This window comes from Plecotus auritus, assembly GCF_963455305.1.
Source record: "Plecotus auritus genome assembly, chromosome: 5".
In the NCBI taxonomy this organism is placed as follows: Eukaryota; Metazoa; Chordata; class Mammalia; order Chiroptera; family Vespertilionidae; genus Plecotus; species Plecotus auritus.
Window position 1 is genome coordinate 54,627,745 of NC_137776.1, and position 25,718 is coordinate 54,653,462.

Genomic DNA, 25,718 nt, shown 5'->3' on the forward strand with positions numbered 1-25,718 from the left:
ATAGGATAATTACATTTCAATTTGTAATTTTTTCTTTCTTTTTTTTGTTGTTTTTCAGTTAGGACCCCTTCTTTAACTTTGAAGTAACATGTTCAGTGAGTTTGACTTGTTGGAAAGTAAGTTAGGACCATACTCAAAATACAGAGTTTATTCTTGTATTATTATTTATTTATTATTGTGTTATTTTCCATGCAAACAACTATAAACCTACTTTTACCACACACTGCACTTATGGGGTGGAAAATGACAGAACCAGATCCCTGATTGAGTGTGGCTGACAGTAAAAAAGGAGGCATGCAGGGGTGTTTGTAGTTCAGGTGACAGGAAAACAGGGAACCCAATGGGGGAAGCAGGCTTGAATTTGGTGGGGGAAGTGAAAAGCAAAGAAGTAAGTTTTGAACATGTAAAATTTACTGACTAAGGGACAGAGATTCATGTCCACTCAAGTCTAAAGTTCTATTGTTTCTCCCCTTTGTTAAATACACTGTCCTTGAATGCTGTATCAAGTCAGCACTCTCTAATTAGCAATAAATAAGACAACAACATTGAGAAGAATTCACATTTTACCCTCATTTCATGGGTCCCTTCAGGGATTTTCTTTTCTTACTTATAAATTCATTTTGTATACTCCTTAGAAGTTGACTATTAGCCTCTTAATAGTATTATTATTTTTTTCTGAATATAGCATCTTTTTGTCTTGCCCATGGGTGGGTCATATAATACATTTCATTTTCTGTGTTGCTTCCTCTTAATTATTGCCAGCATCATTTCAGCTACTTTTGTTGAAAAGTGATTATTGACCTCATTTTCTCCTTTGACACCACCTTTTCATTTCTCATGGCTGTATCTGATCATATTTAAAACTCTAAATAAGTCACTCTGAAATGATTCATCATGAATAAATTTTGGGGTGGTAAATAATATTGTTAATTTTAAAGCGAAAGACTATATAATAAATTGAATTTAGTAAGCTTGTTCTCTATCTGTAGAGCTGATTTTTTTTATATATATAACAAGAGTTGCAAAATCATAAATCATCAGGGCCAGAGAAATAATGTAGTGAATGAAGTGGGCTGAGTTTCAGAATTCTGGCCTTTTGATGCTGTCATAATTAATGTTCAGTTCTGAAGTTGAGACAAGGAGACATTAGAGATTAGTGGGGAGTGGGGCAACCTGGAAAGCACAGGCCTCAGATAAAGGGGGAAATAGCCACTGGTTCCAGGGGATTAGTGCCATGTGGGAAGGCAGATCCTCTCAAGATCTTCTGACTTTTTAAGAGAAGTAGGACTCTAGATTTTTATTTGAAGTCTATTGATCTTATCAATGTTGGCTCAAATATTTAAAAAATACTATTCATAGTTGTTATGGGTTAAACTGTGTCCCTAAAAGACATGTTGAGGTTCTAACATCCAGAACCTGTGGATGTGACCTTATTTCAAAATAGGGTCTTTGCAGATATAATCAAGTTAAGATGGGGTCAATAGGGTGGGCCCTAATACAATATGACTGGTGTCATTATAAGAAAAAGAGAAAAACACAGGGAAAAAGCCATGTGAAGGAGGCAGAGATTGTAATGATGCATCTGCAAACCAAGGATTATGTCATCACCAGAAGCTAGGAAGAGAGGTATAGGTCAGTTCCCGCTTGCAGCCATTAGAAGAAATCAATCTTGTTGACTTCTTGCCTTCAGCACTGTGAGGCAGTACATTTCTGATGTTTTAGGCCACATAGTTTGTGGCACTTTGTTACAGAAGCCCTAGGAAAGGAATACAATAGAAATTAACATGCCTGTGGGTTTTATATATAGTTTGCCACAAAGTAATATTAAGTAATTTAGTTACAGATTAAAAAACCCAGGAATTTGTAAAAATACACATTTTTCACTATGCTTTTCTAGAATATGGAAAGTTACTAAGTGTCATTATCAGCATCTCCCCTTTCATCTGATGATTTAACCCAATAAATGGCCAGAAAGTTAAGTATGTGACTGTATTCCCTCAATAAATATTAAGCACTTAGCAGCTGTCAGATAGTGGACTAGGCACAAGGGATGAAATTATGAATAAGAACAACTCTTTTCCTCAAGAAATTTACCATTATAACAGTAGTTGTAATGCAACTAGAGGCCCGATGCACAGAGATTCGCGCAAGAATGGGCCTTCCTTCCCCTGGCTGCCAGCACCGCCTTCGCTCGGGCTGGAGCTGCCTTTCTGCCTTCCCTCACTGCCCAGAGGCCCTGAGCTGCTGGGGCCATGCGGAACGCCTGCATCATCCATCGCCATGGCAAAGAGCAAGCATCCAGCCCCACCCCCGGCCGCTTAGCGCCTGCATATGCAAATTAACCCACCATCTTTGTTGGGTTAATTTGCATACTCACTCCTGATTGGCTGGTGGGCGTTGCAAAGGTATGGTCAATTTGCATCTTTCTCTTTTATTAGTGTAGATAACACGATGACAGGAGAGTAGCAGAGATTGGTATGGGAAGACAGAGAAAGGGTGCCTACTACCAGCTAGAGGTCAGGAATAACCTCCAATTGTGATGTACACTATTCAGTTGTGCAGAAGGAGTGACACACGAGCTAATTTGTCTTACAACTAGTATATAAATGAACTGAGATTCCCAACACAGGACCTCTGACCCAAATCTCATTTTACCTCACCAAGCTATTTTTTAATCTACAAAAATGAGGATAATATTCCTCTTTAAAGCTTTTGTGAAGGATAAATAAAACATATGAAGCATATGGGCCCAATGCCTGGTTATGGCAGACCTTACTAGTGCCTACTAGAATCTGGTTCTCTTACCTTCCTGGATCCTTAGAAGACTCTTTTTCCCAGACTCCTTAGCAATTTCAGTGCAGCCATGTGACTAGTTCTGGCCAATGTGTCAAAGCACATAAGAGGCAGTATGTGAATTCCCATGCTCTTGCTTCCTGATGCAAGGACCATGTGTTCTAGATGGTGGAGCTGTGGATGATGAAGTGGGTCTCTGAGCCACTGTCTGAACAGGACCCCTGCCAACCAATGATGGAAATAAATCTATGCTTTCTTAAACTACTGGGACTTGAGAGTAATTTTTTACACCTATTTTATCTTAGTCTACCCTGACTAATGCAATGGTCCATAATACATGCTCCACAATTTTTCTTCATTCCTTTGGCAATAATTTAGGTCACAGGGTGATAGAAATAAGTTTTAAATTTAAAAAAAATAAAATGTAGGGCAAGTATTACCCAGCTACATAGAATATATGTATACTGCAGATCCTGAGATAAACCAAGAACAGACTATGAGAGTTAAGAAAGTAACTATGTCCTAGCCCACTGAAGTAAAATATCTATTTGCTTTCAGAAAAATGTCATCTCTCATTAAAGATCATTTTTCTCATTCCTCCAAACCAAATCATTTAAGTTTAAAAATAGCAAAAAGACCTTACCAAAAAACATAAATGCTAAAAATCCCAGCTTGAGGTTTCAGCCACTATTCTTAACATACCTTCAGAAGATTTTAACTGCCATTCCTACAAATAGAAAACTTCCAGGAAAGAATTATTTAACAAAAAGAAATCTTTTATTTCAATTCAGGACATAGGGAGGGATGAGAGTAAATATAATTTCAAGTTTTCCATTCAAACAAATCTAAATGCTTCTGCCTAACATTCAACATCTTGATGATATGTTCTCATTTGTTAACTAACCGCATTTCCCAGTTTTTGTTTTCTGACGTAGACTCCATTTTAATCAAGTCTCCTCAAAGTCTATAAATAAGCCATATCATCCTTTCTTTATGTATTTATCCATTTGCCTGAAATGCCACTCTCTTACTTGGGGAATAAGCTTTAAGACGCCTTCCTATAGCCCGGCTGGCATGGCTCCGTGGTTGAGCATTGACCTATGAACCAGGAGGTCATGTTTGATTCCAGGTCAGGGCACGTGCCTGGGTTGCGGGCTCGGTGTGGGGCATGCAGGAGGCAGCCAATCAATGATTCTCTCTCATCATTGATGTTTCTATCTCTCTCTCCCTCTCCCTTTCTCTCTGCAGTCAATATATATATATATATATATATATATATATATATATATATATATATATATAAAATGTAATATATATATCCATATATATATAAACTGCTTTCTATAGTTGTATTTTGTCCTGTAAGATTCAATGTTTATATATTTTTTTAAATTTGTTGATTTTACCCTTGCTTTAAAAGAAAAGAGATATAATTGACATATCCTCCTCCTATATAATAAAACCTTAATATGCAAATCATCTAAACGGCAGAATGACCAGTCGCTCTGACGTGCACTCTTCACCAGGGGGTCAGACGCTCAGCAAAGGAGCTGCCCCCGGTAGTCAGTGCACTCCCACAGGAGGAGTGCTGCTCAGCCAGAAGCCAGGCTCATGGCTGGCGAGCACAGTAGTGGTGTTGGGAGCCTCTCCACCTTCCGGCAGTGCTGAGGACCCTTTGGCGAACATCCCCCGAGGGATTCTGGACTGCGAGAGGGCGCAGGCCGGGCAGAGGGACCCCCCACCCCCAGTCCACAAATGTCATGCACTGGACTCTAGTAACATTATATTAGTTTAAGGTGTATAATATAATAATTCAGTATATGTATACATTGAGCAGTGATTACCACCATAAGTCTAGTTAACATATATCAGTGCTTTTTTTATGCCTAGTACTTTTGTCTTTTATCTGGACTAGTTCTCCAAGAACAGGAATAATTTTTTACACTTCACCTCTGTATTCCCAAAGCTCTGGCACTGTAGTGAGCACATCAGCAGTACATAAATCTTCATGGTTCATTGGTTTGTGAGTGCATGTGAGGGTGGGTAATGCAGTTGGATGAGGGAGAACGGAAAATTGAAGAGGTTCCAGCAGACTTGTGACTGAAGTAAAAAATCAGTGTCAGGGGCGGGGGGGGGAAGGGACTTGAAAATCTTCCTCATTGTTTTTAAAGCTGAGTGTTACCAGTTAGTGTCCATTTGACTGTAGGCTTCCCACAACTGCTCCATAGAGAATGAGAATAAGCAAACACTTTCCTGCTTGGGACCAGCACCAGATGGCTGGGGAAAGGGTCCTAATAATGTTACTGCTTACATTTTAAAAACAAGGCACTGCATTCTCTGCTATTGCCTTCACTTTTGAGAAGCAGATACATGAACTTGAGTGCATTGTATGTATTATGTCATATCACTCAAACTGTCACCTAAGTTACAAATACAGCTCAAAGATGTTTTACTTAGTTAATAGTGTTGTGGTACATACTAATGTGAAGTATATTATCACCAATATTTAATTAAATTTAATTAATTTGTGTTTAATTAAATACAAATATTTAAGATATTTGTGTAGGTTTTTCTCAGCTGCCTGATTGTACTACACTATCCTGTAACCTGTTATGATTGTGGTCTTCGGATATATTCTGTTAACCTAGGTGTTGAGTTAGATTTGACATTCCTAAAAAACAGAAGCTGCATGGTAGATAAAGCCATAAACTGAGCTGCTTGAGTGGAAGTAAAGTGGGGAGGGATTGAAGTAGTTGTTATCTTTAGCTCAGTTTACTCATTCAGTAAGTATTTCTTGAATGCCAGGCACTGTTCTAGGCACTGAGGAGCTACAGGTGTAGAATAAAGACATTCCCTCTGTAACCATGGAGCTTACAGTATATTCCATTTGGGGTGAGAGACAATAAATAAATGAATAAATGATCAAGACAGGCTCAGACAGTGATAGATGCTATGAAGAAAATAAAATAGGGTGTTGTAACAGAGTAGTGAGGGAAGGGGTGGCTAAGAAAGACTGTCTGGGGAGGTAACATAAGCAGAGGCCTAAATGACACAGGAGAAAGCAGCTTTACTCTGATGCTGGAAAGAGCATCTCAGCAAAGCCCTTTAGACTAGAGTGAGAGCGAGGAACTGTAGGAAGGCTGGTGTGACCGTAGCAATGTGAGGGGAGGAGACGAGAGAGCAGGGGATGGCTCAGACCTGTAGGCTATGGGGAGGAATTTGGGTTTTAATTTAATTTAAGATGGACTCCTCATTACCATTTTTTTTTTTTTTTTTGTTAATCCTCACTTGAGGATATTTTTCTGTTGATTTTTTAGAGAACGTGGCCGGGGGGGGGGGGTGGAGGGGAAGCAGGAGAGAGACATCGATGTGAGAGAGACACATCAATTGGTTGCCTCTTGCATGTGGTCCTGTATGGATTGAGCCTGAAATCGAGGTACATGCCTTTGACCAGAATTAAACCCAGGACCCTTCAGTCTGCAGGCTAACCCTCTATCCACTGAGCCAAAGTAGCTAGGGCCTTTTTTTTTTTTTTTAATTCTAGTAGTATCTGCACACATTCTGCCTTTGTTGTTCACCTGTTCCTAGGTGGTAGCTTTAGGTCCATGTTCTCTTCTTTCTTTTGTCCTGGCTGCTGTTCTGAGGAATCCACATCTTACAAAAAAAAAAGACAATGTCTTTGAAGAATTATTTGGAGAAAACACACATGTAGTGGCGCTTTAGTCCCACCTTACAAAGTACATCTGATCCTCATGTGTGGCTTACTCAGTCATTGTTTGAGGTGGTTTGCAAATATGCTGCAACCTATATATATAAAAGCCTAAGCAACCAGTCTGACCAAACGACTGGATCGACCAGAACTACGGGTCACTATTACGTACACTGACCACCCAGGGTGCAGACGCTCAATGCAGGACCTACCCCCTGGTAGTCAGTGCACTCCCACAGCCAACCTCCCTGGGCTGGCCAACTTCCATGGTCCCTACCCCCTGGCCAGCCAACCTCCCACAGTCCCTCCCCCCAGCAGGCAGGCCCCAAACATCCAATTGAGGCAGGGAACCAGGGGTAGGTGGCGGCAGACATGGCCCCTTTCCCAGGGGCCCCTTTCCCAGCCTGCCACAGTGGCAGCACGGCAGCGAGGGAAGGAGAAGTGGGAGAGGTGGGAAACCGCGAGGTGGCAGCACACTGATGATGACAGCGTTGGTGTCTGGTGTCCTCCCGCGCCCGGCCCAGCGACTGTCACCTCCTCTCCCGACCCAGCTGGGGTCTTTGGGCCCTGATCTGCCCGGCCCCGATCAGCCTGGCCCGGATCGACCCTGATCACTGGCCAGGCCTAGGGACCCCACACATGCACAGATTTTGTGCCCCAGGCCAAAAATAATAACAACAACTAAAATATACAGAAGGAAGTCAAAGTCAATGCTAAGAATAAGGAAAGCAAAACAAACTAAAGCCAAGGGTAGTAATTGTGCACAGAATACAAGCTCCGGGATCTGTATACTTGCTATAAATTGCCTACAATAGTTACACTGAGCCTTCTTGCACAAGCATTTGAACTTTGCAGATATATCCTGATTTCCTTAGACAATCAAAGTTGCTTAGAATGTAAGCAAAAAGAGAACCTTTAGGGGGAAAATGATTATATTAGCATTTCTTTAGGTATACTATCAGCCCTAAACCCATTTATTTTTAATCCTGATGATCACTGAAGACATTCAATCAAAGGCTAGTCTCTGATTTTATTGGCATTACTGTTTAAATAAGAGATATCCAATTTGTTTAATACTTCAAAAAATTAATAAAGAAGTCACCTGCATACAGCCACTGAAAGTAGTCAAAGTTGCAATATGATATAGGTGCATTTTACACTTTAATATACAAAGTTGGTGGCAGAATCTCTGTCTGGAGCTGAGGAATCTAAGACAGTGCACATTTTTGATCTAATAAAGGCAGCAAGCTCAGGTGTGCTGATAGGTACTCAGTAAAAGTCATGCTTCCGAGGCTGGAAAATAAAGCATGCTCCCAGAGTACTGTAGTGGTTTTCTTCTCCACGTAAAAAAATTATATTGTACTGTCTGTAGCTCATAAAAGTGTCAGACTAATAGTTTTGGAATGGCAAATTTCTTCCCGCAGAGCAACAGCAACACAGGTAGGAATATTACAAACATGCTGGCATATGTTTAGTAATGGAACTTAATTGGGACACTAGGAATTTATAAGCATGCCAAAATGTTTACATGAATCAGGTTGAGCACCTGAAGGCTGTGGTAGGAGACAAATGAATACATTTTAATGAAGCACAAAGATTATTTAAAGTGGCCATACACGGCAGAAGACCATTTAATAAAAGATAATGGGATCCCCAATAGACTGTGCTTCTATTAAAAGTCTTGCACTACCCTCCTATCTAAGAACTTAAATTGTTACTATTGTTCTACTGTGCTTTGCATTACTCAGGTGTGGACTTCATCTTCTAAAATACACTGGAAAAAAATAGTGTGGCTCCTAGATCAGATGGAAGATGCTTAAGCCTTTCCCACAGTCACAAATTGCTTTGCTAGCACAGCTAGCTATCAGCAAGGGGATACAGAAGTCCTGGAATAAAATATAAAATAGGTTAAGATTGGATGAAGAAGCATTATCAAATAAAGCATTTGTCAATTCTATAGGATGTACAAAGGCTGAGGAAATTTTGATCTGCCTATGAGCATTATGATAATAGGGCACTACCAAGGTGGAGAAAGAGTTCAGAGTCAACAACCCTTGATCTAAGATGGGTCACCAAAATGACGTGCTGTAGCAATAATGGCAAATGAGAAATAGTTACGTGTTTAGAAGATGTAGAGCTTAGCTTTGCATCATCTTCAGATGAGATAACTCCAGAGTGCTAGTGCTTCCAAGAACCAGGCAGAAGCAAGTATAAGCCTTTATAAAGGAAGTTAGCAATTAGGCCTTCAATTATTTCTAAAAACTATTTTACAACTCAATAACTTGGAAGCAATGAAAATGCATAGCCAAGTGCTCAAAGAAATAGTAAGCCATGAATAAAATATAGCAGAAACATCAGACAATAAAGACAATAGAGATTAGGGATGAATAATCTAAAAATTAAATTAAGAAAACAATCCACTTACATTAGCATAAAAAATAAGGTACTTAGTAATAAATTTAAGAAAAGTAGTATAACATTTATAATCTGAAAACCACAAACTATTGTTGAAAGAAACTAAAAAAAAAAAAAACCTAAATAAAAGCTATCCCATGTTTATGGTTTGGAAAAGTTAATATTTTTAAGGGGACAATATTCTCAAAATCGAACCACAGGTTCAATACAATAGGTTAAAATCTCAGCTGACTTCTTTGCAGCAACTGATATGCTGAGCTTAAAAATTTGAGAGGAAATTCAAGGGACACAGATAGTTTAAACAATCTTAAAAGAGATGAAAAAAGTTGGAGGACTCACAATTCTCAATTTCAAAACTTACTATAAATCTACAATAATAAAAATAGTGTAGTACTGTCATAAGAAAAAAAAATCTAGATGGAATAGAATTGAAAGTCCAGAAATGAACCCTTGTATTTGTGGTCAATTAATTTTTGACAAGGATGCCAAGACAATTTCAATGAAAGAGATACATTTCTAGAAAACACTACTTGTCAAAATGGACACTAGAAGAAATAAGAGTTAAGAATAGTCCTCTCAAACTGTTTAAGATTGAGTTGTTTATTAAAAATTTTCCCACAAAGAAAACCACAAGGCCACATGGCTTTACAAGTAAAATGAATTAGCTATTAAGAAACAAATAATACCAATGTGATGTATATTCTTTAATTAAAAAAAAGAGGATCACTCTCCTCCTCTAATGAGGCTATCATAACCCTACATCAACACCTCATAAAAGTATTATGAGAAAGGAAAATTATATGCCAATCTAATTTATGAACATAGGTATAAAACCTATAAACAAAATATCAGCAAACATTAAAAATATGTAAAAAAGAATGAGTAGGGTTTATTCTAATAATGTAAGTTTAATTTACCATTGAAAAGATCAACATAATTTATTACTTTACTAGAATGAAGGAGGAAAACCATATGATCAACACAGTAAGTGCAGAAAAGCTGTTTAATAATATCCACTTGGGATAAAACTTCTTAGTGAACAAGGAATATGAAGGAACCTTCCTTCCTTATCTGATAGAGGATATCTATAAAAGTATAACAATATGATATTTAATATCTATCACTTTGAGATCAGTAATAAGACTAGAATCTGGGCTATTAAATGTCATATTCAACATTGTACTCAAATTTCTAAGCAGTATAGTAAGGCTAGGTAAAAGATACAAAAATTAGAAAGACAAAGAAAATTGTCAATAATTATATTGCATATATATATATATATATATATATATATATATATAACCTAAAATGCATATAGAAAACAAAAAATGTTTTCAGTTAAATATTTAGAGTTGAGGTGTGAAAAGTAATTATGTAGATAAAAGATCAATACATAGAAATCAGGTGTTTTTCTCATCACAACAAATGATAGAAAATCAACATTTAAAAAGGTATCCAAGATAGTATAAAAAAATCAAATATCTAAGAATTTCTCTAACAATATATGTGGAAGGCATCTATTCAGAAAACCATAAAACATGATTGCAACAAATTAAGAATTCAATTGACCCTTTGAAAGTCCATGTATAAATTTTGACTTTCTCAAAATTTAGTACTAATAGCCTACTATTGACTGGAAGACTTACTGATACCCTAAACAGTGGGTTAACACATATTTTGCATGTGATATTATTATATACTGTATTCTTACAATAAAGTAAGCTAGAGAAAAGAAGATTATATTAAGAAAATCATAAGGAAGAGAAAATACATATACTGTACAAACACTGTACTATATTTATCCATACCGTAAGTTTACAATCATCTGTTTTAGGCTCCAGAGTTCTTCTGGGGGTCTTTTTAAATTGTTGATTGAAAAAAACATGAAGTTCAAACCTATGTTGTTCTAGGCTCAACTGTATAATCAAATGGAAAGGTTTAGTAATTTCATGGATTGCGAAAGTTATTTTAAAAAATACTATTTCTCCCCAAACTGATCTAATGCAATCCAATCAAATCCCATCAGGTCTTTGCAAAGCTAATGCTATAGTTAATAAATTAAAGAAGAATAAAATTAAAAATCATTGTTCTACTGAATACCAGGACTTTTTACAAATCATAGTAATTAAGGCAATGTAATATTGGCATAAATATTAACAAATAAAACAATGCAATAGAAGAGAGAGCCCAGGAAAGACCCCTGGATAGATGGACTATTGAATTATGACAAAAGAGGCACTGCATACACCTTCCCACCCTCATACCATAAGAAAAACAAATCAGTCTTAGGTGAATCACAGGTTTAAATGTGAAAGGCAAAACAATCAATACTTAGGACAAATTTCTAAGCAGGACATCTATATATACAAAAGCATAAGCGACTGAATGACTGAATGACTGAACAACTGGTCAACTCTTCACTATGATGCACACTGACTACCAGGGGGCAGACACTCAACACAGGAGCTGCCCCCTGGTGGTTAGTGCGCTCCTGCAGACAACCTCCCGGGGCCAATTGGGGCCAGCCAGCCAACCTCCCACAGTCCCTCCCCCTGGCCAGCTGGCCCCGATTGGCCCCAATCGCCCACCAGGCCAAGGGACCCCACCCTTGCATAATTTGTGCATCGGGCCTCTAGTAAAAACATAATTATAAAAAGATAAATTTGCTTATATTTAAGAACTTATGTTTATAAAAGATACCTTTAAGAGCTCTAAGATGTAAGACATACAATGCGAGAATATACTTACAAAATATAATTAACAAAGAGCTGTTAATTATAGAAAATAAAAAGAACTATTAAAAAACAAGAAAAAGACAGACAACTCATCATAAAAATGGGCAGGAGAACTGGTACTTATCAAAAGAGGTTGTCCAAATGACAGATAATCCTGTGAAAAAGTGCTTAACCTCATTAGTCATAAAGAAAAGTCAAATTTCACTATGAGATACTGCTGTACACTCACCAGAACGTCTATTGCGAAAATCCTAGTAATATTCCAATTGTCAAGGATGTAAAGAACTTGGGAAACTTATGCATTTTTGGTGATGGTAAAAATTGGTACAATTAATTTAAGAAACTGGCAGTATCTACTAAAGCTGAACATACACATATCATGAGCTCACAATGCCACTCCTGCACATATACTATATGGAAATGCATGCAGTTGTGCACCAAGAGAAGTGTACAAAATGTTCATGGTGGCAGTATTAATAGCCAAAAGCTGGAAATGGTCCTGATGTTTATTAGTAGTAGAATGGATAAATAAATTGTGATATTTACATATAATAGAAAAAAGAACACTATAGCTACTTGTAAAAGCATGAAAGAATCCTATATAATAAAAGCCTAATATGCAAATCGACCGAAAGGCGGAATGGCCAGTGGAACAACTGGTCACTATGACGTGCACTGACCACCAGGGCCAGACACTCAGTGCAGGAGCTTCCCCCAGTCTGCATGCCCCAGGCCGGCCAAGGCGGGTGCCAGTGGGGGCTCCCTGATTGCCCTGCTGGTTGCCCCACAGATCAGCCTTGATTGCCAGCCAGGCCTAGGGCCCTACCCTTTCAAGAATTTTGTGCACCAGGCCTCTAGTATAAAATAATATGGTAAAGGAGCCAAATCAAGCACAAAAGGTTCACACCTTATGATTCCACTAGAGGCCCAGTGCACAAAATTCGTGCACTGGGGAGGGGTGTCTCTCGGCCCAGCCTGCACCCTCTTCAATCTGGGACCGCTCAGGGGATGTCTGACTGCCAGTTTAGGCCCGATCCCACAGGCAGTCGGACTCCCTCTCACAATCCGGGACTGCTGGCTCCCAATCGCTTGCCTGCCTGCCAGCCTGACCACCCCCTAACCACTCCCCTGCCAGCCTGATTGATGTCTAACTGCTCCCCTGCCAGCCCAATTGCCCCCAACTGCCCTCCCCTGCTGGCCTGATCGCCCACAAATACCCTCCCCTGCTGGTCATCTTGTGGAGGCCATCTTTGACCACATGGGGGCAGCCATCTTGTGGGAGGGTGTGAGGGTCAATTGCATATTACCTCTTTGTTATTATTTGGATTTGTATACAGGTCAATACCAGACAAACAGATTCTATTTTTCTTTGGGATGGATACTTCTGAGTTGATTATTATGAAAATCTGGGTTGGTGGGAGGGGCTGTTGGAGGACTGACAATAATCCATTTTTATTTTTATTTTTAATTTCAGAGAGGAAGGGAGAGGGAGAGAGAGAGATAGAAACATCAATGATGAGAGAGAAGCATTGATCGGCTGCCTTCTGCTTGCCCCCCACTAGAGATGGAGCCCACAACTCTGGCATGTGCCCTGACCAGGAATTGAACCATGACCTCCTGGTTCATAGGTCAATGCTCAACCAGTGAGCCACACTGGCTGGGCGAGAATGATTTTTTTGTAAAACCTCAAAAACCAGTTCTTTTCTTGGCTTGTCTCAAAAATATGAATGAGCTAATACTAATAATTCTTGGTGCAGATCCTCAAGGTATATGGGAGTAAATTACATATTTAACACTAATCTACAAAACAAAACTATTTAGGCTATCATTCCTCAGAGACTTATTCTTTTCTTTTTGGTTTCTGATGACTACAGATACGATGTTTATCCATGGGAGTTAGAGGTGGAGCATAAAGATTGTAAATGGATACTCCTGGATTTTTACTAAATAAGAAAATGTCCAGAGAGTGGGGAGACAATTTGGATCTCATTCCAACTGATTAATAGTCTTTCTTAAGGTTAAAAATTTATGCAGCTTATTGGAGCAGGATATACTATTTGGAATCACTATTTCCGGTGATTCCAAAGATATAGGCCGTTTTCACCCATCCTTTTCCCTAACAAAAAAGACCAGCTTACCCTCTGTGTGTGTGTGTGTGTGTGTGTGTGTGTTCGTGTGCGCGGGGTGGGGTGGGGTGGGGGGTGGAGGTGGAGGGAGGTGGGGGTGGGGTGGGGGTGAGGTGGGGGTGGGGTGGGGGGTGAGCTTGGGGGGAGCTGGGAGTAGGGAGGAAACAAACTTCAGCCACTGATTGCCTCTCCTGTTAGAGTGCTCCAATATTATCATTTTCAAAGAGGAGAAACGGGTGCCTGCAAGAGTTTTGGATGGAAATAGGGATGATGGCAATGATGATGACGATGATGAAAGTTTGTTTCTTTATGTCTTTTGTTCAAGTTTTCTGCTAATACAAAACTTTCATTTTGCTGGCGTGACCTCAATATGTCTGTATGCTTCTACTTTAAACTCTTTAAAAACCCACACACAGACTCCACACCGTAATTTAGAGAATTGGATGTGAGTGAGGGCTTTGCCTGGAACACAGCATCTACATGTGACCTATCATTATTATTAGTAGTATTAATGATATCCCTCAGGAGAACTACCCTTTTGTCCTGTCTAGGCCACTGCACTGTATAAAGCGTCCTAGAGAATACACCCACCATGTGACCCAGGCCAGTACTGTTCTTTATTGGGTGTTAATTCTGACATCAGAAAAATAAAGAACTTGGATTCATTAAGCTCTTTCACTCAAAGAATTTCTGCCTCCATGGAGTTTCTCCTAGTTTCCTCAAAGGCTGGGAGTTAGCGACCCCTGGGTGCCAGCAGTGGTTGGTGCCAGTGTGTGTGGTGGTGGGGTGGGGGATGGGGAGAATGCACGGATGTTTGGCCCGTTTCCTCAGGAGGCAGTGTGTCATCTGCCTTTCCCTGGACAGAGGTTGTAGAGGTTAAGAAAACCCGGTGAAACAGATGCCAGGGACAGATGTTATCTGATTTGGCCAAGGAACACAGTGCAAAACATTTGGAAATCCTCAATGGTGCACTGGGCTGGGGCACTTATGGAAGAGCAGAAACAGAGTACCACCCAGATCTTCATGACAGAATCGCCGTATCACAGAAAGTGAACATAATTACCGTTTCAAACGGCCTGGATTTTGATACGGAATATTCTGGGGGTGGAAGCTTCACTGCACCAATTATACGGGCTATGTTGCTCAAGGTCCTCCATGGCTTTCAGCCCCAATTTCCTTATCTGTAAAATCTAACATGAGGCTGTTGTGAGGGGGAATAGGGCAAGGCAGAGTGGAAACTTATTAAACAAGAGCTGTTCTTATTAAAAGAAAATTAATCATTTTTCTAATTCCTAAGACATCTTCAGGTTTACTTGTGCTTTCTTAAGAATTCTCAAACACTTCAGTAGTTTTCTATACTGATTGTACTTACTGCCTCCCCTCCTCCCGCCCTGGCCCCCCAGTTCCCCTAACCCAGCCTTGGGCTGCGGGGTGGAAGGAGGGAAGACTGGGGCAAACCTTGCCCCAAGGCCCCCTGGCCTCCTGGCACCGTGGGGCCTGTCATGGCGGCCCAGCCACAGCTTAGGTGATGATCTCAGATTGCAGAACAAGAAGAATGGAACGGGCTGGGGGTCAGGGCTGCTCACACGCAGCCCCACCTGCAGGCCCGCAGGCAAGCCAGGCGGGATGGCCGCCGCGCTGGGTCCCCGCCTCCAGCGGCGCCGGGGCCCACTCGGACCCCGGGCTCATCCTCGCGCTCCGGCGCCCACCTGGGGAGGAGGCGGTCCAGGCCAGGGGCGCAGCCACCGAGACCCAGGCGCGCTTGGCCTGGGAAGGACGCCAGCCCCCCCGGAGCGCCCCCGGCTCGCGCGGGGCCCGACCGGCACTGGGCGGCCTCCCCGCCCCCTCCGCGCGTCGCCCCGCCGCCCTCGGCCCCCACCCACCGCTCCTCCCCTCTCCCCACCCTCCTCCCCCGCCCTCTCCCCTCCCCCTCCGCCTCGCCCGCTGCTCGGAGGAGCTTCGGAGCCGACCGGGCCGGAGCGCAGGCGGCGAGGCCACCGCACCTGCAGCACGCTCGGCTGCCGGACAGGCACCTCGCCTCCTGCCTCCCGACCTCCTTCTTCCGGGCGCGGGTCTCCCAGGACGCCCGAGCCCCCTGATCGGCTACGATGACCACTTCCCTTCAAGATGGGCAGGGCGCCGCGGGCAGGGCTGCAGCCCGGGAGCCGCCGCTGGCCGCCCAGGTGTGCGGCGCTGCCCGGGGGAGGGGCGACGCCCGCGACCTGGCGCCTGGCCCCTGGCTGCACGCGCGGGCGCTCCTGGCCCCGCCGGACGGGACCCGCGGCTGTGCTGCAGACAGGTAGGCAGCCCTCCGGGGCGCGGGGGAGTGTCCGGGGCTGGCGGCCGGCGAGGGGGTGAGGAGGCGGTCCTAGGGGGTGAGCCATGTGCCCAGAGCTGGGCCAAGTTTGTGAAAGTCTCTGAAGACAAGTCCCTTTGAGCTGGCTGCTACCGGATCAGCGGGACATTGCGATCTCGCAGAGCCTTATAAATAGCATCACCGGTTCATTGAGAGCACCCGGGCTCTGTCGCGCCTCTGCCCATCCGTGTGAAGTGGGAGGCCGCGCTTCAGGCTGACCGCCCACCTCCCTTCATTCTTCGTGGCCCTCTATTTAAAAACAAATAAACAACGCTTTTTATTTTATAGACTTAAAAAATCCTACCGTAAACGAGTTCACCTCCCACATAGAGTCTTACAGCGACCCTGAAGGAGAGCATGGATTGACACTTGAGCAGTCTTGCTGTTCATCAGGAAAGAATAGAGGCTTGGAAAGGTTTCCCAATTTCCATAGCATTCAGCACGAAGTGCCTTTAGAGTTCACAATTTTACACATACTTTAGAAAAGAAAAAGGTTGCAACAATACACAATTCTCTAGTCCTTTACATTCATACATTTAATTGTTACTTTTTCCAGATTTTCAAAGTGCTTCAACTTCACTAAAGTTAAAATTACTTTCAGTGAACTAGATATTTACACTAGCAAGTTCTATTCACTTACCTCCTCAAGAACACTGCCTTGTGATTTAGTATCTATAAGTACTTGAAAAACCAGCAGACTGTGTGTGGGCAACATTGTGAATGAAATTTGAAGTGAGATGAACCACAGCTATAATTAATAAACCATAACTTCCAAAAGTGATTAGTAAGATAGCATAGGGATGAATTCACTCTATTTTTATAGACTTTGTCAGTTTAATGGATGCATAACAATGCCTAACTCCTAAGGGTGATTCTTGCATTCATAAATATATAGTATGTATTTGGGCTTCAAGGAAATTATCAAAGTGCTGGAAATAGGGTTTCCATGCCTTGGTGACTTTTTATCCCCCTCTTCCCAAAGGATAGGATACTATACATGAGTATATTAATTAGCATTTTATCTTAACACACAGAAGGTACATCACAGACTCTTGTCACAAAGTGGTGCATGTTAGCCTTAGCTTTTTAATTCTGACAGCAATTATATTTTACTTTATGTTTTATGTAAATTACATCCTATGTTCTCTTGGTGTAGGAGAAAAAAGAAAGATCTTGATGTTCTGGAAATGTCATCTATTCCAAACCCTTTTCCTGAACTATGCTGTTCTTCATTTACATCTGTGTTATCGACAGACCTGCTTCCCAAAACAAATTCAAGAAAAAAACAGGTATGCATTTTAAAAATCTTCTAATTAAAAATTATCAGGAGTTCTAAATCTGTACAGTCTTTACAATGCTCAATAACTTGCAATATTAATAAAGGCCTATTTTAAATAACTCTATTGACTGACATAGTTCTTTGGCATTATTTGCCCTTAAGGCCTCAGTTTTCACAGTTGTATAATGGGAATGTTAAAACTTACCTGTCAGGCCCAGCCGGGTGGTTCAGTGGTGGTTCAGTGGTTGAACGGCGACCTATGAACCAGGAAGTCATGGTTTGATTCCCAGTCAGGGCACATGCCCAGGTTGTGGTCTTAATCCCCAGTGTGGGCCATGTAGGAGTGATTTTTCTCTCATCAGTGATGTTTCTCTATTTCACTCTCCCTCTTCCTTCCTCTCTGAAATCAATAAAAATATATTAAAAAAAAAATTAGCTCTCAGGTTTTGGGGATGGTTTAAATGAGAAAATATCTGTATAGTGTAGAGTCTGAGAGCTATTATTATTCACAGAGTAGGTGGAAGAGGTCTATGTGATACTAGATTATCAATTGTAGGTCAGGAATTGGAAAGGGGGGGCAGTGATATGGGGATCTGAAGGGGATTGACTGGTTGTTTAATACTTTTTTTAATCTTTCATATTTTCAACCCAAACCAACCTCATTTACTAAAGGAAAGTGATATAGTGGATCTGTGGCAAAGGTAATTGGAGTTTAGGACCCCATGTCTTTTTTATTTCAATTAATTCCTTTTACTGAAGGCAGAAAACAGATGACTTGTAAGTGATCATTAGAAGAAGGACTTTTATTTTATGATTTTCTTTCTTTATGAGTTTCTAGTGTGGGACCGACTTAAGCAAATTAGATTTCAAGGTCGAAGCAACTAGGGGGCGATCCATCACGATTACACATTTTGCAAAAGAAAACAAAAAAAATTAGTATATTCTAGAATAATCATATCTCTTCTTGACATTCTTCCTCCCAGTTTTGAATCAAGAAAACAAAGAGAGGTTTCACTAGGCAAAATGTATCTTGTTCTTGCAGGATAGAAGCAATACATTTAAACAGTCAGATGCTTGCAATGAAGAGAGAGAGGGATCATTTTTTTCCCATCTGTTGTTCCCTTTCTCTTTCCTGCACTTTTACTACCTGTGATGGGTTCAGTAATGTGTGTTTATAGTTTTAGGAATGCAGGAAATACCCTAGGAAAGAGATGAATCCTTGGTAACATATAGTAGTAATGCCATCCATGGAATGTTGTGTTTTGACAGAAGTCTGGTATAACAAGGCATATACACTGAGTGGCCAGATTATTATGATCTCTGAACGCATAATGATCTGGCCACTCATTGTATATCCTATATAATAAAAGGCTAATATGCAAATTGTCCCCTCCACCAGGAGTTCGACCAACAGGCAGGCCAGCCAACTGCCCATGTCCCCTCCCCCTGGCCAGGCTGGCCAGACCCCACCCATGCACGAATTCATGCACCAGGCCTCTAATATATATACAGTATATATATACACTGAGTGGCCAGATTATTATGCATTCAGAGATCATAATAATCTGGCCACTCAGTGTATACTTCTCTCTGGTGTGGGGGAGGTGAAATTTAATTGGTGCATGTACCTTTTGGATAAGGACTGGAGAGAGTGGGAATAAACATTCCCAAAGCAGACGTATGTTATGAGTTAGTCCTTAAGCGGTGGGCTGAGACTTTGGATGGGGAGATGAACAACAAAGAGACTCTCTTGAGAGCTTTATTGTCAGAGTGAGGTTTAAAGTAAGAGCCCAAGGGAAAAATGCCATTCTGAAATGTCTGGGCCCATTGAGAGCTTGGCTTTTTGGGATATAAAATGGAAGTATGGATGATAGATTTGACTGTGTGTCTTGCTGGTGGAAAGAATTGATTCTGGATTGTCCATGTGACCCAGAATGGGAGAAGGAAACGTCTGGTGGAGTTTCACAGATCCCCCTGTTTATGGAGGGCTTATGTTCCTTGCGCCTAGGCTCCGAGACACTGAGCTAAGCAAAAAGGCCATCCAGAGGGTGTTTACTGAGATGGGGCTTTGATTTGGGGTTGGGTTAATTTTGTGAATGGATGTTGAGAATGCCTGTGTCTAAGAGATGCATCGGTGGGGCAGGTTTCTTTTGAATAGAGGGATAATAAGTATTGTATGCTCATGTTACTAGAATAAAAAGAGAAAGAGTGGGTGTTGATGTGAGGGTTAAGCCAAGGTGTGCCCTACGTGTGGGTAGTCATCATCCTAGAGTGAGACATCTTATCTTGGGGAAGAACATTTCTTCAGGTCAGGCTTAGCAAATGGCAAGATGGGATACGGGTGCTGTATTACTGTCTCTGACTGATTTCTTGCTCAGGCCTTGTGCCCTGTTTCCCTAGTGACCTTCTCAGAGAGCTCCGCACCCATGCAGACAGCTGTGCTGTTTCATGAGCAGAGTTCTGGCCTGAGTCCTGTAGACCAGTCCCAGATGGGGGTTCCCTCCAGAAAGGGCACTTTCTGCTGATCTCTTCCTCCAGCCCAATGGTTGGGGTCTCTAAGAAGAGAAGGCTGTCCCAAAGTGGAAAAGAGGAAGGTTCTTTTTCATATATATTTTTAATGTTTTCTTTTCCCTACCGTGACTTTGCCTTTAGAACTTATCCTTTGTTTTCATTCCTTTGTATATGCTCAGTTCTTTGAAATGAGTGAAGTTTTGGGAATGCATAATTCTATGTTAGTGATTTCCCCAAAGTCAGTCAGTATTTTGGTAACACAGATTACCCTTTTACGAGATGGTATTTGTGGACCAGTTGTCTCTGAACTTTGGTTGAGATGATGCAAATGACAGTATGGAATAGGTACTATTGAATATTATACGTGGGTGAAACATTCTAGGAAACAATGTCTCTTTTCTTTATATTCTCTCTTTCTTTTGGTTTGCTTAACTATTCCAGTCATTTTAGCAATTCTTTCTCCCATTAGAAATGCTAAATTTTATGTGGCTTTTCAAAACCAAAATCATTTTACAGGCCATATATATATATATATATATATATATATATATGTATATATATATATATATATATATATATATATATATATATATATAGTTACAATTTGAGTTGCCTACATAATGCATGAGTGCTAAACTGCAATGAAACCACAAATAGGATATGCTTTATCTCTTTTTGCAAATACAGTATCCCAGAGTATTCAATACTGTTGGCATCTCATATTTTTCTTTTTAAAATGAGAGCTAGAATGAGATAAAATCTGGATTCTTTACTTACCTCCCTCCTGGTATTTTTATAATATTGGCCAGATATATTTCCCAGGCATAGTTCTTTGTGTTCACCAATAAAGCAATTTCAAAGTGTATCATCTTTTTGTACGTGGACCCGTCTCATATAGTAGCTCTGGTTAATTGCTTCCCAGGACTATGTAGTATATCTAATTCAAAATAAAACCTCTGAAGATTTTAAAGATAAAAAGACACCTGTGAAAAACTATGTCATGGAATGTTCGAGCTGGAAGAAATCTTCAAGATCATTTAGTCAAATGAACTTCTTTTACAGATGAGCAAACGGAGGCTAAGACATGCTGTGGCTGATAGAGGCGCAGCTGGGACCCGAAATCTGGCTTTCTTTTTTATTTTTAAAATGTATCTTTATTGATTTCAGAGAAGAAGGGAGAGGAAGAGAGAGATAGAAACATCAATGATGAGTGAGAATAATTGATTGGCTGCCTCCTGCATGCCCCACACTGGGGATTGAGCCCACAACCTAGGCATATTGCCTGACATGTAATCGAGCTGTGAGCTCCTGGTTTATAGGTTGAGGCTCAACCACTGAGCAACACTGGCTGAGCAAATTTGGATTTCTTAAGACTTTGACCATCTTTTTTTGAGGAAGTTACAATTTCCAAAGGAATGAAGAACCGTAAGTGTTCTTCAAGTAATAAACTTATAGTAGTGTTGTTAGTGATAACTCTGCCCATAATACAAGAGTAGGGGTGACAAATACCATTTGTTAATATTCTAATAGCTAAGGACCTGAATCTTTATTTTTTGACAAAGATAACTGTGTCATTGTGTTTTCCCCTTCTAGCTTTCTTCTCCATCTTCAACCTAACATTGACAGGAAAAATTTACCAAAAAATTAGTTATATGACTAAATAAGATGTATTAGCATTGCTAATAACTAGCTTTTGTATGTAGTTTATGGTCCACAGGATGTTATCTCACAAGCACACCAGTAAGTGGGTCTCTTATCCAAATTTTAAGCTTTAAAAAAGGAAGTCCAAAGTCAGAAGTGATTTGCCTGTACGTCTGCAGTTTAAATAAAAGGAGATCAAAAAGATGATTATGTCTCTGTGTGCTTTGCCTCTCACCACACTATTTCTAGTGTATTCTGTATGCAATTAAGCCTTTTTATTATTTCAGAAAAATGAAAAATATCTTCCAAATAATTAAGAAATGACTTTTCCATATGCTCTACCTTTGAATTTTTTTCCTTTCATTTGTCAAGGATGATAAAAAGAAGCTCATCTCTGTTCCCAAATTAAGGGCCTCTAATTTCAATCCTTTGTGATGAAGTAATTATTCCATTTTGTGCAGTGCTGAAACTGTGTGTATAGTCCATTAGCCACACTCTCATATACTCATTTCTCCAGTATACGCAATAGAAAACAATAAACTGCAGCCCGTATTCCCATTTATCAGATTTAGCAATTACCAAGATTTTGTATCCTTTATTTCATCTATTTCTTTTAAAAATTTTTATTGTCTTTGTTGAAATTTTATAAAATAAACCCTGTACATCCTGTTGATTGTATCCTTACCTAGTTTTGTCTGAATCTGAAAAAAACACACACATTTCCTTAAAAGGCCATTATTCCCTAACAAAAACATTAATTTACTTTTAAAACCATCTATAATCAAATTTTCTCATTTACAACCATCTATAATCAAATTTTCTCAGTTGGAATGGTACATCAAATGCTAAAATTATAAACTGGCTGTATTTCAAAATCTTTAAATTAGTGCTTTGGAAATTTATTTTCACATGAAACAACATTATAAATTGTATTTAGGCCACCCAAGCCATTTTACAAAATCCTATTTGGTGTGAAATGAAATGCAGATATCATGTAAAGGCAAAAAGAATAATAGAAACAATACTTGCTTCTATTAGGGTTTCAAACAAATAAGTCTTTCCAACAGCAATTACTACTTTTGAATGTTGGCACTTGATGAATATAATTTTTCTTGGAGAGGAATTTGAAAGTACACAGATCTTTGTAGCAATATTGAAGCAGGCTTTGGAACAGTACTTCTCAAAGTGTAGTCACTGGACCAGCTTTCCTCAGAATGACCAGGGATGCTTGTGAAAAATATAGAAACTTGAACCTGTTCCACAACCCACTGAATAATAACTTACTGGTGAAGGGCATAGGAATTTGATGTTTTATTATTTTTCTCTTTGACATATGTACAAAATCAGGGGTATTCTTATCCTGTGCTGCTTTCAAACTCTGGGGAAATCTGACTTTTTAAAATTGTGGACAATTTCATTTAGTTGGTGAAAGGTAGGAATATTACAAATGGACTTTAGTCGCTATTTGGATCAGGTATTGATTGTTTGGAGGAAACAGAACCGCACATGAACTAGCCTGAAAGGTTATGTTATAGTACCTGAAGGCCAAAAGGTCACTGATCTCATGAGAAATTGGAATTGGAAACTGGAAAGTCAGCAAAAATCACCACAGCCACTTTCTCCCTTCTCTTTCTTTTGTTCTCTCCCAAGCATAGCACATAGTCTCTGCTTCGTGTAAATCGATTTCATTTTATGACATTCTGCAGTCCTGCTTGTCTTGATTGAGTGTCAGTGCAGGTGTCCCAAATGGCCACCCGATTGGAATAAATATTTCCTCCTGGTAACTGACTGGAGTCTATATCTGGACAGAGATTTTAGCCCAGAGTGTTTAATTCTTATTCAGTCAGCTGTGGTCAAAGGGACATAGGGACCTGGACCAAGGCTCACTAAGCAAGGGTTGTGGAAACACATTTTGTGAACTGGTGGTGCAGGTTCAGTAGGTATGGTATATAGTGGTGGAGAGGAAATAATGGATGGCTAGTGACCCCCACAAAAAGATCTCAAAAAACAAATACCTATAATAAGTGTATGACGTGGTGATCCATTGATTGGTTTGGCTGACTTAACCTACAGTGACCAGTTTCTTCACCTCAAATCACTTAATTCACTTGAAGTCTATTTAATTGATATGGTTTCAGTTGATGCCACCGGTCAGTGATGGGGAACACCCTTGGCCATTGGTCTGAGCTTGCATCTTAGTGAGGTCCCTTAGCCTCTGATGACAGGAGCTACCAACTCTAGTTTCTCGCTCGTTCATGCTAGTTATTTTCATTTGCAGCTGATCAATGATTCTCTCTCATTATTGACATTTCTCTCTCTCTCTCTCTCTCTCTCTCTCTCTCTCTCTCTCTCTCTCTCTCTCTCTCTCTCCCCTTCTGAAATCAATAAAAATATATTTTAAAATAAGCCAGCTTATATGAAATAGTAACAAATTATGTTGTGTAAGCATCTGATCAGGGATAAGCAGACTTGGGAATTGTCCTTTTGGCACCCTAGATAAAGGACAGCTCAAGGGAGAACCTGGGAAGTGACTACAAGCCTTTGCCAAGGGGTGGGAGCCGAAGGGAAACTTTTGGAATGAATTCACAAGAGAAATGGGAGAGCCAATATGGGGAGAACAGCCATTAGTTCTTGTCCTTCCCTTTGGTCCCACTTTTTTAGTATTTTTTAAAGCCACGGAGAACATAAGCACAAATAGGAGGATATTCTTAACAAGTTTATACATGTTTCTATCTTTTCCACAAGATCATTTGTAAATTGGCTGTTTATTTACACACATTTTCCTATAGAGGTAATGTTACATGTGGTGGTTAGGTTGGTATGGCAGACAGTAAAAAACTTTAAACCCATAATAGCTCCAAAGAATAGTACATTTACAACATCCTGTTTACCATTTTTAGTAAGTTTCTATGGAAAGAGGTGAGTCAATATGATGTGATTAAAAGATATTAGACTGGGAATAAAGAAACCTAGTTTTTTTTTTTTAATATATTTTATTGATTTTTTACAGGGAGGAAGGGAGAGGGATAGAGAGTTAGAAACATCGATGAGAGAGAAACATCGATCAGCTGCCTCCTGCACACTCCCCACTGGGGATGTGCCCACAACCAAGGTACATGCCCTTGACCGGAATCGAACCTGGGACCCTTCAATCCGCAGGCCGACGCTCTATCCACTGAGCCAAACCGGCTAGGGCAAGAAACCTAGTTTTTAATAGGGCCCTGCTGCTGATGAGTGAGGGAGAAGTGACTATTGCCCACACTTTCTGGGCCGTTGAGCACTGATTTCTTCCTGTTCTGAGAGCCAGTGATTCTGATGGCCCTTGAAGAACTAATGATTCCATGTAGTAGGTACGGGAGTCTTGGGAGGTTTCTTTGGTTCCATTGCCCCAGAAGTTTTTTCTAAGCCTTTGTTCCGATCTTCCCACATGGTCACCACACCTCCTTTGATAAAGAGTTCATTTGGGGTTCCACGGGGCAAGGAGCATAGGAGCCACCTTTGTGGAAATGATGGGGCCAGGCGAGGCTAGTTAAACTACAAATTGTGCGTCAAAGTCAAGGTCCAAATATTAGAGAGTCAGAAAAGGTATATCTGGAAGGGGGGCCAGATTAGGTGGTACAATCATATTTAAACTTAGATGTATGGATGTAAGATTAGATGTGGACATTTGAGGCTGACGTAGGTCCAGTATGTACTTGGCTGTTCTCCACTTTCAAGTCATCCATTGGTTGCTCAAGCCAGAAACCTAGGAGACCTCTTTCTGATCTTTGTCAAGAACATCTCCATCTTTCATCACAATACACTAGAATCCATAAACTTGTCTCTGTCTCCACTGCTATAATCCCAATTTAGGTCCCTGTCTCTTCCTGTACAAAAGCCTCATAAATGGCCTCCTTGCTTCTACTTTCGCCTATTTTGGTCTATTTTCCATTCACTTGCTACAGTAAACTTTCAGAAATGTAGATCATATCATGTCACTCCCTGGTTGAAAACTTTTCTATAGCTTAGAATGAAATCCAAATTCTTACTTTGGCCTATAGGACTATACATGGTTTAGCTTCTGTATACCTCTTAAAACTCATCTGCATTCTACTCTTTGTTCATTATACTCCAGCCATGGATGGGTGATCCTACCTGTTTGTAAACTTGGCTA

At 40.5% G+C, this 25,718-nt stretch overlaps 1 protein-coding gene and 1 long non-coding RNA gene across 2 annotated transcripts in view; one reads left to right on the forward strand and one right to left on the reverse strand.

The window, feature by feature from the left end:
• Positions 1 to 187: 187 nt before the first annotated feature.
• On the reverse strand, positions 188 to 16,098 carry LOC308249110. The gene is made up of 4 exons (XR_013960675.1): positions 15,782 to 16,098; positions 6,372 to 6,447; positions 2,806 to 2,967; positions 188 to 1,756 (listed from the first exon to the last, which is right to left on the reverse strand). It is a non-coding gene; the product is annotated as an uncharacterized lncRNA (long non-coding RNA).
• The window catches only part of GRB14 (growth factor receptor bound protein 14), a 112,228-nt gene continuing 102,234 nt past the window's right edge, over positions 15,725 to 25,718 (forward strand). The window contains exons 1-2 of the mRNA XM_080669879.1: positions 15,725 to 16,077; positions 17,291 to 17,423. Coding sequence (XP_080526005.1) covers positions 15,887 to 16,077; positions 17,291 to 17,423 — 324 coding nt within the window. The 5' untranslated portion in view covers positions 15,725 to 15,886. The remainder of the gene's footprint in view (positions 16,078 to 17,290; positions 17,424 to 25,718) is intronic.